Here is a 23,023-nt window from a genome sequence, read left to right as displayed (position 1 = left end):
TTGGAGGTAACCATTGCTAACAAGAACACAATGATTGGAAGTGCTTCTTCCCTCCTTTTATAGCAATCAGTCTGCTCTTACAATCTAATTAATATGGTAGGGATTAACCTGACTAATACTCATTCACACTTTCACGTGCTGCTGATTTGATTAGTCAATTAATGTTAGCTGGTCATTTTGTGTCAGGATAAAAAAAACAGTGTTTTTTTTTGCAGCAAACTTTGCAAAACACAAAATTTATGTCACTGCCAAAACTTTTGGCCATGACTGTATTAGTGTTATATTTCATCTCTACTGTGCACTGTATGTATGTCATCATGTATGTCTGCACTATGTCTGTAATTTCTTCCGCACTCAAAGCAGACAAATTCCTTGTGTGTGTAAACATACTTGGCAATAAAGCTATTTTTGACGTTTGGAAAGCCCACCCAGTTCTTTAGCTGGCTTGCTAGTTCCTTTTTTCCAGTGTTGCATCGTACTATGGGGGAACACACCCCAAAATATCAGAGACTTATATATATTATATACATATAAGTCTCTGATTGGTTGGATCGGGGATGAGGGTTGAACACCCCTGATCTAGTATAATGATAGGAGTTTTGCACACATATTATCTAAAGAAAGGATTGTAGAGGATTGGTTATAATATACATGTATTATAAATTAGTTTACATCCGTCACTATTCCTTCTGATATTAACAGGTGTTAGTTGATGTTGTTGTTTCATTTTTGTGCGGTTTTAGGTGTGACAAACGGAAGAAACAGACAGAGATAGAAGCTCTCAGTGCTGCCCACGGTTCATCTGCACTCTTCCTGAGGTGCCAACTCTCCATCTCAGCCAGACTGTGTAGGAGAGATTCTTCTATTCCTGCTCCGTCACAGGGTTTGAGTCTCCAGCAGCGCTGCAGAGGCCTGTCGCTGCCTCATTACAGTGGACCCGGTAACTCTTACTCAAAGGGTCTTGTGGACGCAGTCAAGTCATGTGTTTGATGGGGTTTGAGACAGATTGATCCAGTGGCAGCCTGTCTGCTTGATGTATGGAAGTTGGTGTGGATTTGAAGTTCATCAGCTGTCAGTGAACCGAGGAGCATTTTGAGCTGCAGGACTGACTTGATTTCCGTGGGTAATCCAGGACTGCCCTTTAAAACAGTCAATTGTTTGTGTGTTGGTGTCTGTGCAGACCATGTGAGACAGACATAATGCACAGCTCTGTGTCCACTGCAGTTTGTCATAGAACAGGATTCACCAGAAATTTAAAGAAACTGGTGGCTCTTCATTTGAGTAATACAGTGGCATGTGCCAGCGTGAGCTCTTCTGCATGTGATTGAGCATAAAATGACTAAGAGCTTTCAAAAAACATAAAAGTAATCCATGCAACCTGTAAACTAACTTTCTGTACATCATTATTCACTGAACTTGCCATATCATTATCAGTTATGTGACTAGTAAGAAACCAATCGCATTTGGAAAAATTAGCGTCAAGCCTGGTTCCATCTGTTTTCACATAGCATGTTTGAAAATGTGCAAACACAAACGAGAGTAAGGAAAAAACTGAAAGTATTGTCAGTTTTTTCCTTACAGTGCTATTGTATGTTTTCAGAAGACTTGGAACATAATGAACAACTTTTTTGGTGTTTTTCATCTTGTTTTAGTCGTTTTTTATTTTAATTAAACGGAAAAGAGCAGCATAAACATTCTTCACAATTTCTCTTTTTGTGTTCTTTGGAAGGAAGAACATCATTCAGGTTTCAAATGACATGAGGTTGAGTAAATAGCAACAGAACTATCAGATTTCAGACTAACAGATCCATTTCTGGTCAGTTTTTAGATTTAGATTTTGAATTAAAACTAATGTTTTGCCTTAAGGGAGATGACCCATATGCTGTTCCACCTTGGTAAACAAATCGTGTTGGCACAGCAAATGCTCACCCATGTGTCCTGAGATTCGACACAGGCCTTGTTGACACCATTCACTCCCCACAGAATATCATTGACTCTTACAGGCCCCTTTTGCAGCTGTTATTAACATCCATCTCAGGTGGTCTGATGTCAAGTGGGCAACACTAAATACTGGTGTAAACGGGATCCAAAATGCTGTCAGTAGCTATGATCACATGCACCCAAATGGATCAATAGAATGGAAAAGCCTTCACGCAAACACCTCAACGAATGAATTTGGTAACACTTTATTTCACTTTATTTCATTATTAGCATGCATATTGGCTGTTTATTAGCACATATTAATACCTTATTCTACATGACCGTATTTTAGATCCCTTAATCCACCCCACATCTAAACTTGCCTTGCTAACTATTAATAAGCAGCAAATTAGGAGTTTGTTCAGGGAAAACTCTCAGTTAATAGTGAATATGTGTTCTCTGATCTAAAGTGTTACCATAAATTCAGTTTTGAATGGATTGGAAAAGGTAGTGTAGACCTGAAATAATCCAATCAACAGGATAAAAAATGAAGCGTATAAACGCTCGAATCAGACAGTTTTCTATTCAGTTTTCACATTGTTTACATGCAGTGTACGTCTTACGAAAGTGCAACCGTTTGTTTTCATCTCACATCTTTTGAACTGGTTAGTGGAAGAGACTGAATATTTACTAATTATTACTAAAAATAAGTTCTTCTGACATGTGTGTCAGGATTTGTCATCACCGCAGTGGCTTTAACAGGCTCTAAAGGCGGCAACTGCGTATGCACTGAAGTTTTGTTTGGAATACATGTCATGCACATCGCAACATTAAGGGTTCATTTACACTGAACTTTCAGAATCTGAAATCGGACTGGATGCAACTGGATATTAATATCAGGAGTGGACAGTTAGGCTTTAGGTTTAGTAGTAGCCTTCTCTGAGAATGTTTTTGCTTGTCTGTGTTTTTGTTGTAGATGTAATGGATCAGCACAGAGCACTTCACTCTGGTTGTCTTGTGTCAGGGGTCCGAACTCCCCCCATCCGCCGCAACAGTAAACTGGCCAGCCTGGGACGCATCTTCAAGCCCTGGAAGTGGAGGAAAAAGAAAAATGAAAAACTGAGACAGGGCTCTACAGGTGAGTTAGAAAAAAAAAAAAACAATCTAAATGTTATATAATATTTTATAAAGATCACATGGATAATTATTTTCCCATCAAATGAATGTCATTGCATTTTAGCTTTCATGCTATTACACTATATTACTATAATTTCAGTAATAAAATGAGTAGTTCCTGACAGGTTAATGAAAAATGTAAGAAAAATCACTCAAGCAACAGTGTGATTAATTTAAATATCAACAGGCAATAAACAGTTCAATAGTTCAATAAACAAGAAGTCAATATTGAGTAACAGTTTAGACACAGTAGTGCAAGTGCAGATAATTTCAAAGCAGAATGGTAGTGTTTTTTTCTCTCTCTCTCTCTGAATGAATCCAAATTGGTTGGATGAATGATTCAGTGATTCAATCATGAAGACGTCTACTGGCGTAATGTAACCCGCAGAAATACTCTCTGAAATATCCTCACATGTAGTGCATGAACTGATAGACTGTCAGAAACAAACAGACAAGAAACAGTGGAAAGCTGCTTGTTTAGTCCAAATATTTTCTTTATTAATTGATATTATACCGCAAATGGTGTTAATAGACATACACTTGTACTGAACACTGATAATTTCTTTAATAAAATTAATTTTGAAAAATTTAATATTGACAATAAAATAAATTGTGTGTAATAATTTTACCATTTAATAAAAGCTACAAGACACTAGAGCAATGGTTCTCAACCTTTCTGACTGTCAAAGACGTAACGTACAGAAACTAGGAGTGCCAATTTAAATGAGTTTAATTAAATATTTATATGTTTATATAAATATTATTTAATTATTAAAATAATTAAAATTTTATTTGCAATGTATTTAAAACATTATTTTAAAATAATTTGTTTAGATTTATATAAATTGTTTTATTTAATAATAATAATAATAATAATAACAATGATAATAATAATAAATTTAAGTAATTAAATAAAAGATTTATAAATTATCAAAATTTTTATAAATTTAAACATGTAATTGTTTCAATTATACGGAGCCCCACTCATGGCATGCAGGAAAAAAATAGTAGGCTAAATTGTGTGCACGATTTACTATTTAGTTCCCTCAATTTATAAATTGTGCGCATGATTTACTAATTAATTCCCTCGATTTGCTAAATCGTGCACACGATTACTATTTCGTTCTCCGGATTTACTATTTCGTTCCTTCGATTTGCTAAATCGTGCACACGATTACTATTTCGTTCCCTCGATTTGCTAAATTGTGCACGATTACTATTTCGTTCCCTCGATTTGCTAAATTGTGCAGATGATTATTATTTCGTTCCCTCGATTTGCTAAATCGTGCACACGATTACTATTTCAAAAGTGACAGAAAAGATGCTTATAATGTTACAAATGATTTCTATTTCAAATAAAATCTGTTATTTATAGCCTTCTATTAATCAAAGAATCCTGGGAAAAAAAATCACCATTTTCACAAAAATAATAAGCAGCAAAAACTATTTTTAACATTGATAAAAATAAGAACTATGGAGCCCTGCACATGACATGCAAGAAAAAAATTAATAAACCGTGCGCACGATTTATTAATTCGTTCCCTCGATGTACTAAAACGTGCACAGGATTACTATTTTGTTCCCTCGATTTGCTAAATCGTGCACACGATTACTGTTTCGTTCCCTCGATTTATAAATTGTGCCCAAAATTTACTCATTCGTTCTCTTGATTTATAAATCGTGTGCACGATTTAGCAAATCGAGGGAACGAAATAGTAAATCGTGCGCACAATTTATTTATTTCTTCTTGCATGTCATGTGCGGGACGCCGTACAATTACATGTTTTATTACGACTGAATTGTGACTTTTCTTGTCATTTGTGATTACAGGGTTTAAAAAAATATATATATTATTATTATTATTATTATTATTATTATCATTTACTCACAAATAGCAGTTTCTACACAATAAAATGTTTTAGAGCTTTACATAACTAGAAAAATGTATAATGTATTATAAAAATGTCTGTGACATCGGTCTTCAGTTGTTACTTTATTTCAAAGAAAATAATTTTGTTCAAAATAAATTATAATTATTAAACATTTTTAATTTATCTCATGCACTTAAGAATGAATTTTGACAGCCCTAACTTTCATAAATGATTATTAGTATCTTTTGCACAACGCTTGATTGTGGAGACTGAAGGACTGTAGTGTTAGTGTTTGTGTTCAGCGAGATCTGTATTTAATTCTATTTGATGGCATCTGCAGGGCTGGAGAGGAAAGTGCCCACCAGGCAGAATCATGACGATCTTGTCAGGAAGGGCCTGGCAGAGGCTGGCATGGGTGAGAAACTGCCACATCACTCTTTCAGCAGTGCCAAATGCTCCCCGCTATTAGCGGCTGTTCACCAGCAGCATACACGCGTAACGGTAGCACGATCACCTTGTCCTGTTTGACCACCAGCAGAGTGATGAGGCTATTATGAGAATGTGATGACAGCCGTTGAGATTGCTGCATTTTCCCCATGCTTGCAGAGTCTGGCCTTGTGTGTGGCGGGAATACAGATGAGCCAGGAAGCCCCATGCTGGATGAATCCGACGGAGAGGAGCGAGAGGACGAGCCCATGGCGCCGCTGGCCAGCAACACAGACGATCTTGGGTCTGATGAGGACAATCTGTCCTCAGGTCAGGATCTGTGCACACATGGCCTGCAAAATGATAATTGACACTATTAACTTTATGAACACACCTTCCTGAAATTAGGTTTTCCATTAGTCAAATGGGAAAAATCTTTGTCCTTGTACTCATAATAGTTAATAGTTAAAGTCATTGTAATGTTACTGTTGCTATGTTTCAACAATAATGCTGTTGTAATTGAATGCGCCGGTGGGAGAACTTGACCTTGACCATGTTGTAAATAAAGATTATTGGAGTATGTTTTACAAGAAGACACTGTTTCAGTCTTTCTACTTCAAAATGTCAAGTTTAATTCAATGTGCCGCTTGTTGTTTCTTTGTGAAATTAGTGAAATTTATTAGCAATTTCAGAGTGAAAATTGTTTCAAAGTAAATCATACACCAATTTTTTTCAGTGCAAAAAATTCACTGCAAGCTCATGGATAAAAACAGTTTCCATCTGATTTCTTTCTTTCTTTCTTTCTTTTTTGTTGAATATTCTGTTTTAGGAATGGAGCTCATTAGGGAAGTCAAATGGGATGCACATGATGTTTCGTGTTGACGACACTGAAAAAAAAGAGTGTATAAACAGTTTTCACTGCTAGTAAATTTCACAAACAATTACAAATAAATGGCAATAACACATGAAGTAAAGACTGTAACAATATTTTCAAGACATGCATAAATAATATTTATTTTTTTAATTTTACATATTTGAACATTTTTTTTTACAGTGTATTAATATATGTTAGAATTGATTTTTTTATGCAAGGTATGCACATTTTCACTTTGTCTTTTGATATGATTTTGTAAGAAGTGATGACTTATTCAGATGATGAAAATGAACACATCTGTACAGTAGTCTTGAGCGAATGAGCAGCGCTGAATTAGCACTAGGTGGCGGCAGAGATTACAGAACACTCTTTTCTGGCCCCATCTCTTTTCAGAGCGAGACGCCGCAGAGATGACAGAAACAGAAGGGGAACTTGAGCAAAGTGAAGATGAGGAGAAGCCCCGTGTAGATGCCTCGAGCAGAGGGGCCAGTGTGGGGCCCGCTGAGGCCCCTGAGGAGAGAAACGAGGAGCCACCACTCAGAGAAGTCCACACTCCTCCAGCCAACCTTCCTGTGAAGCTGCTTTCTCGACTGGGCAGTCTGGACAGTCGGTATCATTGAGAGTACAGTCAATGCATAAATAATGCATAATGCATATCAAAAGCGTAGGCTATATAATAGTTTTCTATGCCCAGAGGAGTGCTTGTTTTAAAGAATGAAACTAAATTAGTCACAGGAGTACGATCATTATTTTCTTTTTCTTTTTTTTGTTCTTGTCCATTAGGTCCCCACTCTAATCAGAGCCGTTCCGCTCCAGCCACGCTGCCCAGGAACTTCACCCTGCCCAAAGACGCCCTGAGGGGCAGGTTTTCCACCCCCACTGGCTCCCCTCTCTTAGGTCTGATGCACCCTCAGCTGCCCCCTAGCTGCATCATCGAGGAACTGCACCGTGCGCTGGCCACCAAACACCGGCAGGGCAGGTGAGACGCTCAAGTGGGACGGTCTCTCAGGCATAATTCATCCAAATTCTGTCATCATTTACTAAAAGGACCATATAAAAGTAGTTTGTTTGAATTGTGTAGTCACACGATAGTTACACTACCGTTCAAAGATTGTAAAATGCTCACCAAAACTGCATTTATTTGATCCAAAAATACAGAAATATTATTACAACTTAAAACAGCTGCTTTCTATGTGAATATCTGTTAAAATGTAATTTATTTATGTGATCAAAGCTGTATTTTCAGCGTCATTACTCCAGTCTTCGTCCCATTCGTCGATATTTGTGATATCACAAATCCCGGAAAATATGCGTTGTAGTCCAAACCAGTCGTTCGTTGTAGTTTTTAAAAAGTGATTTCTGTTAAATAAAATATCTCCTTTTGAATTGGACTTTGAGCTTTGTAACTTTGCAGATCTTTTTTATGCTCAAACAGCAACATTACAGACTAACTAAAATTGAAAAAGTGAAAAAGCATAATAGGACCGCTTTAATGTTCTTCAACAACGACAACAAAACTTTCTGACCCCGTACAGTAATGTATGTGTCATTACGCACTGAAAATCTTCCATGAGATTTTTTTTCACTGTAATTTATGCATGTGGTAATTTAATGATGGCCATTATAAAAACACATCACACCAAGTTTGACATGATTGGCTACTAACCGGTTGGGTTCTCACACATCACATTTATTGGTGAACTATTCCTATAGTGTGACTTTTCAAGTATAAACATGGTACGTTTAACTGTATTTAACCCTCAGGTGAGACAGGATTGGAAATCAAGCACAGTCAGGGAGTTCAGATGCATTATCATCCAGTTTTCAACATTTTTTTTATTTTTATGCATAGTTTCCATGGTAAGGAGATCCGTAGTTCCCCCAGACGGCGCTCGGACGGACGGCTGTCCCGCACCGCCAGCACTGAGCCGAGGGCAGAGGTGGAGAACAAAAAAGAGGCCGAAGAGAACAAGGAGAACATGCGCCTGGATGAATTCTACAGCGACCAAGACAGCTGGAACGAGTCCGTCATCTCTGGTCTGTTTCTGTGGGCATCGGTGTTAAATAAGAATCACATTTTAGATTAGCTAGTTAACAATATTTGCAAAGTGTCTGTTTAATAAAATAAACATGTAAATTCTAAAAATGACAGACTATCATTATTGCTTACACTTAGAGTTGGGGATTTGAACTGAGATTTGGGATCGGTGTTATTTTAGCATTGTTTATATTATATTATAGTATTTATTAATATATTTGAGTATATTTTAATTTAGTTAATATTTTATATTTCAAAATATTATATTTTAATATTTTACATTTCACTGCTTTTTGTTTATTTATTTATTTAAATTTTAATGTAATTTTAATTAATATAATTGTTTATATTTTCACTCTGTGGTAACATCCTGGCAACCACCCAGGTTCAGTGTCAGTGACATTTAAACAAAAAAGCACTCATATTTTCTTAAAATGTTTTTTTTTTTGGTAAATTGGTCTGAGTACCTGTTAACAATGTAGAAGTTCTTGGGCATTTTATTCTATTCAGAATACTCCTCGTGCCAGAAATGAAGAGGCTTTTCTACTTCTACATTTCATTTGTCAGCAACATCTGGTGCCCTACTTCTAATGCAGTCTGCTGTCATTACATGTGGGCCAGAGAGCGAGACAGAAGAAAAACAGGACTGAATGAAACCAGGCAGCACACACAAGTCACCAAAACAAACAGCAAATTTGAGACTTTTGGAAATATTTGATAAGGGAAATCACAAAAATATTCTATTCACAAGTGATATCTGATTTCTCTTTGTTTACTTCACACACCTTATATTTAATCTCCAGCTCTTCACTGACACCGTTGTCTCCTTGATGAACAAGTACTTTTGAAAAAAACTGTATTTGGAGCAAAATTATTGGTCATAGTGGAAATGCTACTAAATTCTCAAGAAGGCTGACAGTCAGACTGATATACATCAAATCATATAGAATGGACGTTATGAAACCTGTTGCCTCTGGGTCATGAACGTGCCTATAGTAAACCTTGTTGGTCCATTTCACCATCATAAATGACCATGTGTATGTGTATTTGGGTCTGTGCAGGTACACTTCCACGACGAATAAGAAAAGAGCTTCTGGCAGTGAAGCTGCGTAACAGACCCAGTAAACAGGAGCTGGAGGACAGGAACATCTTCCCTGTGCGCAGTGATCAGGAACGCCAGGAGATCCGCCAGCAGATTGAAATTAAGCTTGCCAAGTGAGTCTGGTTATTCCATGTCCTGTCATGCTGATGCTGTGAATGTGGAGTAAAGTTTCATGCACACATATTTGACACTGAGTGCTGAAACAATAAAGAAGCAACATTGTTTATCATACAAAAGTAAACAAAAATGCCAAAAAGATATGGGAATTTTTTTGTCCCTTTTAAATGTTCAAAAATGTATTTTCCTATCCTGCCAATGCATTACTATATGGTTAGTTGCCTTTTATTATGTGCTTTTAGCATTCTTTTTCCACTGCTGTCTGCAATCAGAACAGACCTGTGACCAAATTTCTGATGCGAAGCACAGATTGAGGACAAATATATAGTTCAGTCATGAAACTCTAGATGGCGCAGGGGATGGGTTGTTAACATAACCGATGATATTCAGAGAGTTAAACGACTTGGCACATGCTGATTTGTTCATGCTGCATATGCAGCCAGTGAGCTTACTGCCTTGCATTTATATGGCTGGCTAGCATTCACTAGAGATTCCTGCAGCGCGCTTTCAGAGTTTCTCTGAAACCCTCCACCTTCCCCAGCTCCACCTCTATAGATCTGCTACGGGTTATTTTATATGCTATTTGTGCAGCAGCAGTATGTCTTAAATACTCACAGTACTGTATCGCTGTATGCATTGGCAGTAGCAAGTTCCTGTACTTGCTTGCAGCAGCAATAATCTACAACTACAGCAATAACCAACAGCAGCAGTAATAGCAAATGCAGCAGCGTAGCAGATCTGTTCCGCCAAGACCAAATACATTAACATTGTCATATCCATCACCATGCTAAAATCTTCCGAGAGTTGTCATGATTGAACTAGTTTTAAAGATGGTCAGTGAATGACTCGTGCAATAAAAACAAATTGAGAAAACAAACTCTTCATGACCATATAGTGAAGTTATACATTTAATTTGAATAACTTTGTCATATTAAGTTAAGGGGTACTTCTTTGTTAAAGAATACAAAATTCAGTTGTTATTAAATAACCCTCAGGTTTTCATGCAACACAAAATCTAGCATAGCGTTAGTTCTGGCAGTCACGCTCCAAACTGTATGCTAATTGTCAATCATCTTTGACGATACTGGTCCTGACAGAAATTGATATTTTTGAAAAATAGTTTTGTCGCAGTATGAGATATTGGTGAGTGTTTTCATGTTTGTTTCAGGCATTGCATCTGTCATGCTTTGTCAGGTGCTTTCTTAGCCATCAGTTTAATGTTCATGCAGTGCATGTGTGTATTCAGTACCTACAGCACATATTAACTGCACTTCAGCCAGTGGGGGGAGTTACAACATTTCTTTCTGTTCCTGTGTAACTCAAGCAAACAATCACACACTAATATTGCCACCCTTTGTTTCTGTGGTATTTGAGTCGACGGACTGGGATGAGCTTGGCGAAAACTTGATTCTCTAGTCAGTGGACCATTTTGTGTTTATTTAGAGTTTTTGGGATCTGAGTGATTTAAAGGTGTGCTTCGGATCATTGTTCTGCTAAAAGATTCAACCACAACCAGTTTAGGCTTTCAGAGTCAGTCAGCTATTGATTTAACATGAACTAGTAGTTTATGATATTGTTTCTCCTAACGAGGTCTAGGGGCCTTTGAATGAAAAATATGCCCCACATCCATCAGTACACTTGCCAGGAGAGATGAGCTACCTTTTATCAGCCAGAACTTCTGTCAGTGCCAAATCCATCCCTAGTTTTGACGCATTTCACTGTTTCGGTCTCATTTCACTACAGAAACAAGTTCCAGTAATGTTTGGCAAACAGCAGGCGCATGAGTTTGTTATCTGATGATAGCAAAAGCTTTTCTCTTAGTAACCCTCCCAAACAATTTGTGGTTATGTAGGTGGCGTCTGATGGTAGTTTTGGAAATTTTCTGACCCCAAGACCAACTCAAGTCTGCAATTCTTCAACTGTGAACCTGACAGATTTTTAAATGAGTTTATGTATATGTTTGTGCTGTAAAAAATGATGGATTTAAACATTTGAACAAATAAATCAGTTGAAAAACAGAGAGTGGAGTGGGTCTTACAAAAGGTAAATGGTTTAGATATTTAAGGGTGTCACAGATTTGCATAGAGCAAGAGTCAGATAAACCTAATTTATCAGGCTCTACAGAAAGCTTTAGGCCATGCCGCTTTCAGGGTAGCCAGATGTCCTGTGTTTCCTGGAAAATACAGGACTATCCCATGCAAAACAGGACATCTGCTTACCGTAAGTGGTCTGAAAGCCATTTCATTTAGAGAAAAAAACAATCAACACAGACGTTGTAAACCTGCTCATTCTTACAACAGTAATTCATGGTTGTGTTGCAGTGGTATTTTTATTCTCGCTTTGAATTTAGTTTCTTGTGTTTTTTGATAGTGGTTGCATAAGCCTATGAAATAAGACCACCTTCAGGCATCCTCATGAGATGGGCTCATTTATCATTTATGTTTCTTGCTTAAGTTGCTTAAGTCATTAACTAGTTATGCTAATAATAATAAACAGCCATTTCTGCCAGTGTCCTCTTGGTTCCAGTGTATTCCTCCTCCTCAGCTGTGACTATAAGTGAACTAATAAAATATTAATGAGAACATTGTGTGTAATCCCAATGGCTGTAAATAACTGGAGAGTTGCTGGAGAAAGAGAATCATAACAAAGACTGCTAGCCAGCCACTGTCTAATGAATGCTTCCATGAAGCAACGACTGATTTTTCTACCCGTGCTTTCTGTGTATGCACATTGAATTTGTTTTGCATTGATTGGTTGTTCCACATGGTGGCAGCACTAATGCTTGGTGTTGTTTTGCAGTCAAAAAAGAAACGGATGAGAAAGGAACAACCTAGCAACAAACTAGTGGAGAATGAAACAACAATAGACAGCCACATTTGTGTCAGGGGGTTCAGATATCCACAAAACTCTTGTTTAAAAGAATATAAAGATACATGTAAGTGATACATTTCGTATTGTTTCTGTCTTCTGGAGAGAAATAGCACAGACACTGGATAAAGACGATACTTTGGAAGGCTATGTGAAAGGCATATGCTGCATAAGTATGCTTTGGGCTTTAGTGACAACAAAGTCCTTGAGTGTAAATCTTTGGGATTATTTTGCCCATTGTATCACCTGCCGGGTGATTATCGTTTCACAATTTAGCTAAGTACGAGGTAGGGCTGAAACCATTAGACGGCATTATCGACAACGTCGACAATAAAAAATGCGCCCGTGCTGCTGAGAGTGACATTTAGATGAATATGCAAATATATGCTGCGCACTTTCCTCTCAATGACAAAATAAACACAAAACAAACATGATAGCAGTGAGAAAGGATCTGATCTTAGTGATGTGGATATGTTTGCACAGCTCTACAGTCGGCACTAAAGTAAAGTCACGTCACGTTTATCTATATAGTGCTTTATACAATGGATTGCTTTAAAGCAAGCAGCTTTGCAGTATTTAACATCAAAAAGAAAAACAGTGTCAGTGTCGCTTTCAGTTAGAATTACAACTTGTTTTTCTGCTATAAAGCAGCTCTATATGTATATGAATATGTATAGTATATATATGACTCAATATTGTAATGAATTGCAAATGGTGAATAATCGATCAAAGCCTACTGATTGATCTGTGAAAAAATAGGCAATTATATTAATCGTTGTAATAATCTTTAAATTAATTGATCAAATTTGTCAGTAATAAGGAGGTTGCTCCTTCATAGGTGGGCATTATGCTTTGTGAGTGGTTGCATGCGATTTCTAGGGTGTTCTGGGTGTTTACTTGGTGTTGCTTACTTGCCAGGCAAGAAGAGCCCACCCAAACGTTTCTGTAACATTCTCTCATTATCTCATTCATTGTAAGTCGGAGGGATTTTCAAGGCCCTGATATACGTCTCATTTTCTGCTCAGGGGTGAACACAAGTTCGGAATAGTTGCACAAAGGTACTGTTTGCGAATGTACTGTATGTGCTGCACAATGTCCTCCACCGATATGCCAGCAGTAAGAAAAGAGTGGTTACAACAGCATCTGATCATAGGGATGTGGATATGTTTACACCAGCTCTGCGGTTCAACACTCTGGGTTTATGTTTTTTTTTACTCATGTCTGACCTCAATGGACTGAGCGAACAAATGAAGATGAAAAGATTTCCACGCCAAAGAAAGTTGAGTCGCAGAGCACACTTACCTATTCTGTAATCATAATTGAAGGTTTTAAACAGCCAAGGCCAAGTTTCTATTGGGGCCTTCATCGTCAGAACGAGAAACTGTGAGTTTGGCCACTTCATATACACTGAACAAAATTATAAACGCAACACTTTTGTTTTTGCCCCCATTTTTCATGAGCTGCTTTAACTCACCTATTCCAGTCATCCCCTTACCCAGTCAATAAACCATCCTGATTTGCACTTACCTGTTGTGTCTGGCCTTGCTTTGTGACAATATGCCACTAACACAGATTTAGACAGATTTGTGAACAATATTTGAGAGAAATAGGCCTTTTGTGTACATAGAAAAAGTCTTAGATCTTTGAGTTCAGCTCATGAAAAATGGGGGCAAAAACAAAAGTGTTGCGTTTATAATTTTGTTCAGTGTAGTAGCAGTGAAGCTCCCTTCAACAAGACACATGAATTGAGGAATCTTTCATATCTGTAGCACACTGATGCACACTGAAGTGCAATACTTAGGGGCAGATTTACTATTATTATTATAATAATTAGTCTGCATATTATTATAATATTGTTTCACTGTATGTCTTTAGTAAATGGACACTAGTTTTTTAACACCAAAAGAGGGTCTGCACTGTCACGAGCGGTTTGTAAATCTGGATCATAGTGTTAGAGGTTTGTTCAAATCACTGCAACTTATATAAGACTGTTAGGAGCAAAATCTGAGATCAGAAGATGTTCTGGGAAATTCAGTGATGAGCTCAATTTTAATGGTCGTTTATAATCTTTAGTCCATTGTTGGCAATCTGTTGTTGAAATCTGGATGTTCAGAATTGAAATGTTGCCAATATGAACCCAGCTGGCCTGAAGGGTTACCCTATGCCATGTTGTTGCAGGTGTAAGTGTACAGGGAGCCCCTCTGGAGTTTGTGTGTGAGTTCAGTCTCCTCTGAGCCGCACTCGGGTGGGTAACTCACACCCCTCTGGGAGTCTGAGACGGGCTGCACACAAACAGCTTATGTAAGGCCTCCGCTTACACAACCGAATGCTTGCAGATCGATCGCGGACACAATGGTGAGGGTGAACTCTACTGAGGTGTTAAGAGAAACGGATCCCGGGTTAGATCGTGCCTCAGGGGGAACGTCTAGAGTCGTCACATTCCACAATAATCATTCATCAAATAGATTTTCTGACTACAATGAAGTGATTGCGTGTTAAAGACTCACTGCTGATTGTTAGGTTGTCAACAAACTGTATGATTTGAGGTAACATTTGAAGACATTCGCTCTTTCAACATTGCCTTTATTTACAGTAAGTAAACTGGGAATATAAATTCATATATATATATATATATATATATAGTGTATTTTCAAAAATGTAATTTTTTTATAAAATTATTTTCCAAAAGACAAAAAAATTCATACAAACTAAAAAAGCATATTAAATAAAAAATATATTATATTATATTAAAAAACTGCATTGGATTTACGATTTAATCACGCTCATCGGTTCCACATGAATCAAACATAATTTCATGTAACTTCAACATCATTCATGTTATTCTGAAGTGACCAAACTAAGTATTCTCAAAGTTATTTTATATGGTTTCCTGACATATTTCAATTTAATTCATAAATTTGTCTATATATATATTTTATATATAATTTATTTTTTTTTTTGCTTTTTGCAACTTGATTTCACCATAAACAAAAGCTAAATTAACTATAATATGAAAGCACAATTTCTACTTCAGACAAAAGTAAAAACATTTTGTTAGTCAGTGTTTAATTCAGTTTACTGGTAACACTTTATAATAACTTTAATTTATAAATCATTAACAAACATTAACAGATCATTAGTTAATATATATATATATATTCACAGCTAGAAATATGAGATAATGTTCTTGTTATTGTTTACTAATGAACTTATGTTTTTTTTTTTTTATCATTTGTTCATATTTTTGCAGTACTCAATCTTAAGTGGAAACTATTCATCATTTGTAAATGTTTATAAACGATTACTAATCATTTAGGATCTTTATGGGCTTTGGACTTTTAACAAATGTAAACAAGGTTTGTGTAAACGGTGGCTGGTTAAGTTTAGCTAAATGCTTGCTAAAGACATAACAGATTTTTGGTGCAAAAAAACAACTTTTTATTGCCTCAACACTTACATTAGTATACTAAACAGAGTAGCTATTCCTTGAATGATAAATAAACCGGAGAAAACAAATCATTTTTTAAAAGAAAATACTTGTTCATTTATCGAAACAAAATAATATAAACAGATTGAACCGTGTTCTCTTATAATAATCAGACTGACCCCTGTACTGTACACTGTTGACCATTTAACCAACCCCTAAACCTACCCAAACCACCAAACCTGTCCCTAACCTTACCCGTATCACTCCTCAATAGCAGAAAAAGTGTTGTGCATTAACACAAGCTTTTCATCATTTTATAATGTAAAAATCATTTGTAGATTCTCAATAAGTGCTTGATCATATGGAATTGAACGTTTAATGACATTTGTAAGTCATTTAACTTACATGAAATAATGATTTGTTTGAACATTATCTAATGTTTAATAAGTTTATTAGCAAACATTAACAAGCACGTTATCTCACGTTTCTAACTCTTTGAATATATATATTAACTAATGATCCATTAAAAATGATATAATGTTTGTTAATGATTTATTCATGAAAGTTATTATAAAGTGTTACCTAAATCAATTTTTTTATACTGGGGTTCCCTGGGCTGGCTGGGGATCTGGTGGGGGATCCCTGGATCTGTAAATGTTGAAAACCCCTGAACTAGATCGATGTTTTGCATACAGAAGTGAAAGCAGATGTTTGGATGACCAGTTATGAAGGGATCTTTCTGGTGCAACTGGTGCATAATAAAAGCATGTGAGCAGCTGTCATGACCCATGCCATGCTCAGCAGTGAGAAGCAGAAAGCCCACAGCAGAGGATCCAGAGCGGACTGTGTAACTGGAGCTCTGCGAGCATGCTGGGTAAACACAGGTGCCGGCTCCCCCCCGTCGCAACGACAGCAGGAGAGCTGCGTGTATACACATTGTCTCTTTTGTCCAGTTTAGCAAGAATGACTGGTCAACAGAAATCTGATGCCATGGTTTTCAGCAGAAGCAAAAAACATGCTGCTCTGACCAATTTGTTCTGGGTACCAGGAGGAAGCTTTTATTGCTGTGAGGCTGCGGTTTAATAACTCAGGAAACTTAATGGGATCTTAATTATGTTTCATGGAAGTATCGATCATTTGGTCTTGGAAGAATGTGATGAAAAATGTTGTTCATATTGCGATCTCTGAACTGTGGTGAGGCGGAACAGTTGAGAGATCTCACTTTCCATTTTCAATTATTTTGAGTGTTCTTTGATACAGTACCTAATGGCAGTTTATGTATTGACCTATGTCTCCTCCTAGCTGGTGGAAAAGAAGAACTGTAAATTAATCTTTGGTTATGATTACAGCACTTTGGCACCGTCTGATCCAAACAGAACAGATTAAATTATACAGGTTTACAGTAAAACCACTAATTACAGTGCTAACCACCTTCAGTATACAGGAGGTACAATAGAAAGCCATGTGATGAATCAGACTTGATGATAAGTGGTTTATCCATAATCATAGTCAGTACTTGTATGTTCATCCTAATGCATAGTGCTGGGCCATGAGTATTGTAGTCATTATGGTAAGCAGGAAAATTTGTTTTGTTTCTGTGCAGAAATACTTCCTTTCTAGGCAAATATGTCAGTATTATTATAGATTATAGCTGACTTGATTGCAAAGGTCCGTACTGTTTGCCTGGCTCTGTTAATGTTGCACTATTACCGCCTGCTTACAGCTAACAGATTTTTGTTAGTGTTTTCTGTCAGTCATGGCATCAGTAATTATTAAAATTAACAATTAATAGAGAACACAAAAAAAATATCAGGCATATATTCATATGCACATGCAGTTGAGTCCGAGCCATTATAGGGTTAACTAAAAAAAAAAAATAAAAAAAAAAAACATTGACATAAAATTATTTTTAAAATTAACTGGTTTTATTTCAGCTAGTTGCCAAAACAATCTATGGCAGGATAGCTCTTGAAATTTACAAATAAATAATGCATTGGAATTAATTTTCAACCATATTTATATATCTGTTATTTAATAAGTGGCTGGACATTCAGGCACTTGCATTACTGCTTAAATAGAGTATACATGGTCTGTTATTAAAGCTAGGAGTACTACTGTACATTTTGTTGTTATATTATGTAAAAGATTTTGCTGTAGCCCGGTTAGGAAATAAACCTCTGTCTGGTCGTTTGAATCAATTGACATGATCTTCTCATTCTTTGTTGTATAACGTCTCATTGTACATGCACTGTTTTCGGCACATCAGCATTTGCATTGTGCCAGACTGCGCCAAGTGCAGTCGGCCGGGAAGGGGGATCCCTCTCTGATGCTATTTTTAGCCTGCTGCATTGTCAGTCACACGGAAAAACCACAGCAGGACAACTGATCAATCCTCTACAACACTGTTGCTACCTCCAGGAGGGAAGAGATTGCATTCGGCCCCCTCACAGCCCGCCTTGCTGCCGCTTTCCAATCCCGTCCTGTCATAGTGACCCACTGTTCCCCATCCACCTTGGCTTGCTGTAACGAACTCACGTCGTGCCTGTGACCTGTCTCGATGGCAGATCCTCGAGCCCCTCCTGGGATGGCCTTACTATCAAAAGCCCTTCTCAAACAGTGATGCCCAAAGGACTCGCGCTGTGGCTAAATATAGACAGGCGAGCTGATGAATTATGCATGGCCATACACACAGTCCTCAGCACCCGTCCTCCGTAAATGCTCAGCGTTCACGAGAGCAGAGCGGAGCTCATGATGGAGACAGCGAGAATATGACAGCTGGCTGTTTAGTGTGCGATGCTGCATGTTCGTTTTGTGGGATAGACAGGCGAGCTGATGAATTATGCATGGCCATACACACAGTCTTCAGCACCCGTCCTCCGTAAATGCTCAGCGTTCACGAGAGCAGAGCGGAGCTCATGATGGAGACAGGGAGAATATGACAGCTGGCTGTTTAGTGTGCGATGCTGCATGTTCGTTTTGTGGCGACGACTCGGTGCTAAAATAACAAGACACCCACTCACAGATGCTCCACACAACCACAGCCAGATTCACACGTAGGTTTCGATTAGGGCGCCAGCTTTGATTGTCAGCGCTCCATTCTGTTGATACAACAGATCTGTAAATCTATAAGTGACTGAAGGATGGGTCACCGACAACTTACAATGTGTCATTATTTCTTTACAATGTCCGTTTCTGTCAAGGTTAAAATCACAATAAAACTTAATGCGCTATATACACTCTTAAAAATAAAGGGGTGTTTCACAGTGTTGCCAAAGAAGAACCATTTTGGGTTCCCCAAAGAACCTTTCAGTGAACAATTCATAAAGGAACCATTTGTCATTAAGGTGAAATCACCCAAAAATGAAAATTTGCTGAAAAATTGACTCCAAATTGAAAGGATTTGGAGAATTACATCACTTCTTCACCAATGGGTGCTCTGTAGTGAATGGGCGAATGGGAATAATAACGCTTCCTCCAGTGAAAAAGTCCATCTCCTGTTGTCTCTCACATCAAAATCCACCCACAGATTTGTTTAGAGCTGTTTTGGATGTTAACGTTTGCAAACGGTGCTTGAGCTAATGCATATTTCTCTCCTGATTCAGAGCAGACAACTTTTTCACTGGAGAAAACAATATTATGGATAGAGGACTCATATTTTAGCTGGATGTTTTTTAAGTTAATTTTTTTTTTTCTTACAAACACGCAGCTTTTGTCTTCTCCAGATGTTAACTGAGTTAACGGACTGGAGTGGTGTGGATTACTTGTGGATTATTGTGATGTTTTTTATCAGCTGTTTTGACTCTCATTCTGACGGCAGCCATTCACTGCAGAGCATCCATTGCTGATCCTGTTCCCATGAAGAAACAAACCCATCTACATCTTGGATGGCCTGAAGATGAGTACATTTTAAGCAAATTTTCATTTTGGGTGAACTATAACTTTAATAGTGAGTTGTAGTCTCACATCTCTCATATCACTCCGTTTGCACTTCTTGCATAATAAACTAATTTCAACTCTAATAAATATTTCATGCGCATTTGTTTAATTATTTGCCAAGCAGCTTCACATCAGGTCCTGGTCACTTTTTTAGGGTGAAAATGATCAGCAGACTGTACATTATCCCTTACATATTCTTTTTTTTTTATTTTTTTTTTATTTAATCATTTAATAATTCTATTTCAAAGAGCCTGAAAACATAGGCATGATCAGCAGACTGTACATTATCCCTTACATATTCTTTTTTTTTAATTTTTTTTTTATTTAATCATTTAATAATTCTATTTCAAAGAGCCTGAAAACATAGGTCTTGTGTAGCTCCCAGTGTTTTTAGTGAAGTGTTTTGAGATTGGCATATGGTCAACCCTGAAAACTGCAGTGCCTTCTGAAGAAAAAACTAAATCTGCATGATCTGACTATAAATTGACACCCGTCACATGAATGTCATGCTGTAGTGCACAATGCAGGGGAATATGTAGCCTAGAATAGTTCCTTCTTCCAGAAAACACCCAGTGTAGAAATCCAGTCAGTTGCTATTTTTAGAAGCAACAATTTATAGCCCACATCACGACTCAGACTCCAGTTCGGTGCACGCTGGGCTCATTACCCTCTCCAGAGCTTTCAATGGCAGCTGGAGTTGCTAGGCAACACTGGCCAGTCAATAGTGGCAGGATATGTGTTTTATTTCTGGTGGCAATGTAGGGGAGTCTCTCTTTTAGCTGCTGAAATAATAATCCTCAGGAAACCTCTGTACAGTACAACCTACAAAGCAAGGCACAAACCTACCGTACTGCTACATAGTGACCAAAGCACTGCCCCAGACTGACTGATTTCCACAAGCTGGCTTCTAGTTCTTCCTTCATGGCAGAAAGAAAATGTTCAGTACAAACATATGCTACAGTTCACAGTGTACATGTTCCTGCGGTGATTAGGTTTAGTGCTGAATGACAATTTTGCAATAAATTACACGTTTGCACATGTGGCTCTCTCATTAGTGTTTTTGATGACATGGGAGTGAACGTAATTTTTACATTACATGAACAAAACGTGAGCAGAGCAGCTTGACTCTACAGATCTCATCGGCACAATGCTAAAGTGTCCTGGGTTAGGGATGCACCAAAATTAAAATTCTGGGCCGAAACGGAAACGTAAAATTCGGGATGCACTTCACCGAAAACTGAAACCGAAAATGCTTTGTGATAATTATTTTTGTAAGTATAATAAAGTAATTTTATAAGACTTTTTAATTTAACACAATCATTTAATGATACTGAATTAAAAAAAAAAACGCAAGCCAATAAAATAACCACACTTTTATTGAAAGTAACACAATAAAATTGGACAGAAAATAAATTAATATTAAATATCAATATATAATTTTTATTCAGTTCTATGCAACAAAATCAGATTTGACTAATTATCCAAATAATGTAAAGTCCTACAAAGCTATTATTATCAGAGCATGTGAGCAGAGCATAGCGTCATTTTACCAGCGTTGCCATGTTACAGTACAGTAGCTCTACTGCAAACAGAGACAAGTACACTACACAGAAATTTCCTGTCTGCACGTTATTTGAGAGGACTTTGCTTTTCCGGTGAGCATGAGCGGTACTTGCTTATTATGTGTTGCTAGGGTGATCTGGGTAGTTGCTAGGTGGTTGCTTATTAAGTAAAGTAAAGAGAGCAACTCCCAAGTGAGATTCTGGTGTCTAGATATTGTTCGTCTTTGGGATTTTTTCACCTGTTTCATTGCTGTTAAGTGGAAATAAGTCAGTCTCATCATCAGCATCTGTACCATGATATAAGTCATTTTCAACCACTGTAAGGAACGCCGTCAAATTACAGTAATTCTGTCTAAATTTTGTGTCATTGATTATAACGGGAGTTTTAGCAAAAATGCAGAAATGAAATCATTATAAAGAGAACAATCTTTGATCACCTTCTGTATATGAATTAATCACAGTATACAGTAGATAACAGCTGGTTTTCACACTACTAACAGGAACAGTGTGAAGTTGAATGTTTAGTCGCTGGCTAGATTCACTAATGCATAAACAGTAGTAAACCACTTTATGACAAAGAAAGCCTTGTACTTGAGTCCTTGCATATTATGTAGATTCAAAGTCTTATATTATGTTTCTCGAGTTTATTTTATAAAGTTTTCAAAGTGTTTTGCACCAAAAAGTGTCTTTCTTCATCTAACAGCCATATTGTGACTGATGTACAGACATGACTTTTTCAGAACACTCCTTCTTGATTACATGCAACGATGACACAGGTTAAGGGTCGTGTCAAGGGGAAATTGTGATGTCACAATTCTCCCAATTTCAAATGCTGGCATTTCAGAAGGATAGAAAAGAATAATTGGTAACACTTCAGTTTAGGGACCAATTCTCACGAACACTTCCAATTCTCACTATTAACTTGTTTATTAGCATGCATATTACTAGCATATTGGCTGTTTATTAGTACTTATAAAGCACATCTGCATAACCATATCTTAGATCCCTTAATCCACACTATAACTAAACTTAACTACATTACTAACTGTTAATAAGCAGAAAAATTAGCAGTTTACTGAGGCAAAAATCATAGTTAATATGTGACCCTGGAGCACAAAAACAGTCATAAGGGTACATTTTTGAAATTGAGATTTATACATCGTCTAAAAGCTGAATAAATAAGCTTTCCATTGATGTATGGTTTGTTAGGAAAAGACAATATTTGGCCAAGATATAACTATTTAAAAATCTGGAATCTGAGGGTGCAAAAAAATCCTCATGAAAACCAACGTTTGTTTACAGGATCAAAAGAAGCAAAGTTTCCTTGCTTTAGAAAAGGAAAACAAGTCTTCTCTTGGCTTATATCGAAATCCTCCGACATTCTTCTTTACAAATCCTCGTTTTGTACTTCTAATAAGTGACCGTTGTTTTGTTTTGATCTCTCCTCTGCGCTTCCGCGTTCATCACTTCTGAGCGACGCATGCGCAGCACTGAACTCATACGTCATCCACCCGGAGCTGCTTCCCTTTACAACAGTGAGCGCAAGCTATATTAAAGTGATTATTACGTTTTGAATATGGATATTTTTCTTACAAAAACGCATTGATTCGCTACAGAAGGACTGTGTTCATCCCCCGGAGCCGTGTGAGACATTTTTTTTTATGGATGGGCGCTTTTTATTTAACTTATTTTGGACTGATGCATGC

The 23,023-nt window shown here is 37.2% G+C and overlaps 1 protein-coding gene across 2 annotated transcripts in view; it reads left to right on the top strand.

Moving 5' to 3' along the window:
• LOC107654794 (phosphatase and actin regulator 3-like) overlaps positions 1-23,023 on the top strand; it is a 70,934-nt gene that overhangs the window by 38,267 nt on the left and 9,644 nt on the right. For both annotated transcript variants that reach the window (XM_016442047.1, XM_016442046.1), the window contains exons 2-8: positions 2,897-3,058; positions 5,308-5,382; positions 5,574-5,723; positions 6,661-6,873; positions 7,051-7,246; positions 8,120-8,304; positions 9,367-9,520. In XM_016442047.1, coding sequence (XP_016297533.1) covers positions 2,902-3,058; positions 5,308-5,382; positions 5,574-5,723; positions 6,661-6,873; positions 7,051-7,246; positions 8,120-8,304; positions 9,367-9,520 — 1,130 coding nt within the window. In that variant the 5' untranslated portion in view covers positions 2,897-2,901. The remainder of the gene's footprint in view (positions 1-2,896; positions 3,059-5,307; positions 5,383-5,573; positions 5,724-6,660; positions 6,874-7,050; positions 7,247-8,119; positions 8,305-9,366; positions 9,521-23,023) is intronic.

The sequence above is a fragment of the Sinocyclocheilus anshuiensis genome, unplaced genomic scaffold (genome assembly GCF_001515605.1).
Source record: "Sinocyclocheilus anshuiensis isolate Anshui unplaced genomic scaffold, SAMN03320099.WGS_v1.1 scaffold819, whole genome shotgun sequence".
NCBI classification, from domain to species: Eukaryota; Metazoa; Chordata; class Actinopteri; order Cypriniformes; family Cyprinidae; genus Sinocyclocheilus; species Sinocyclocheilus anshuiensis.
Note: the sequence above shows the minus strand (reverse complement) of the source record. Positions and strands in the feature narration are given on the sequence as shown.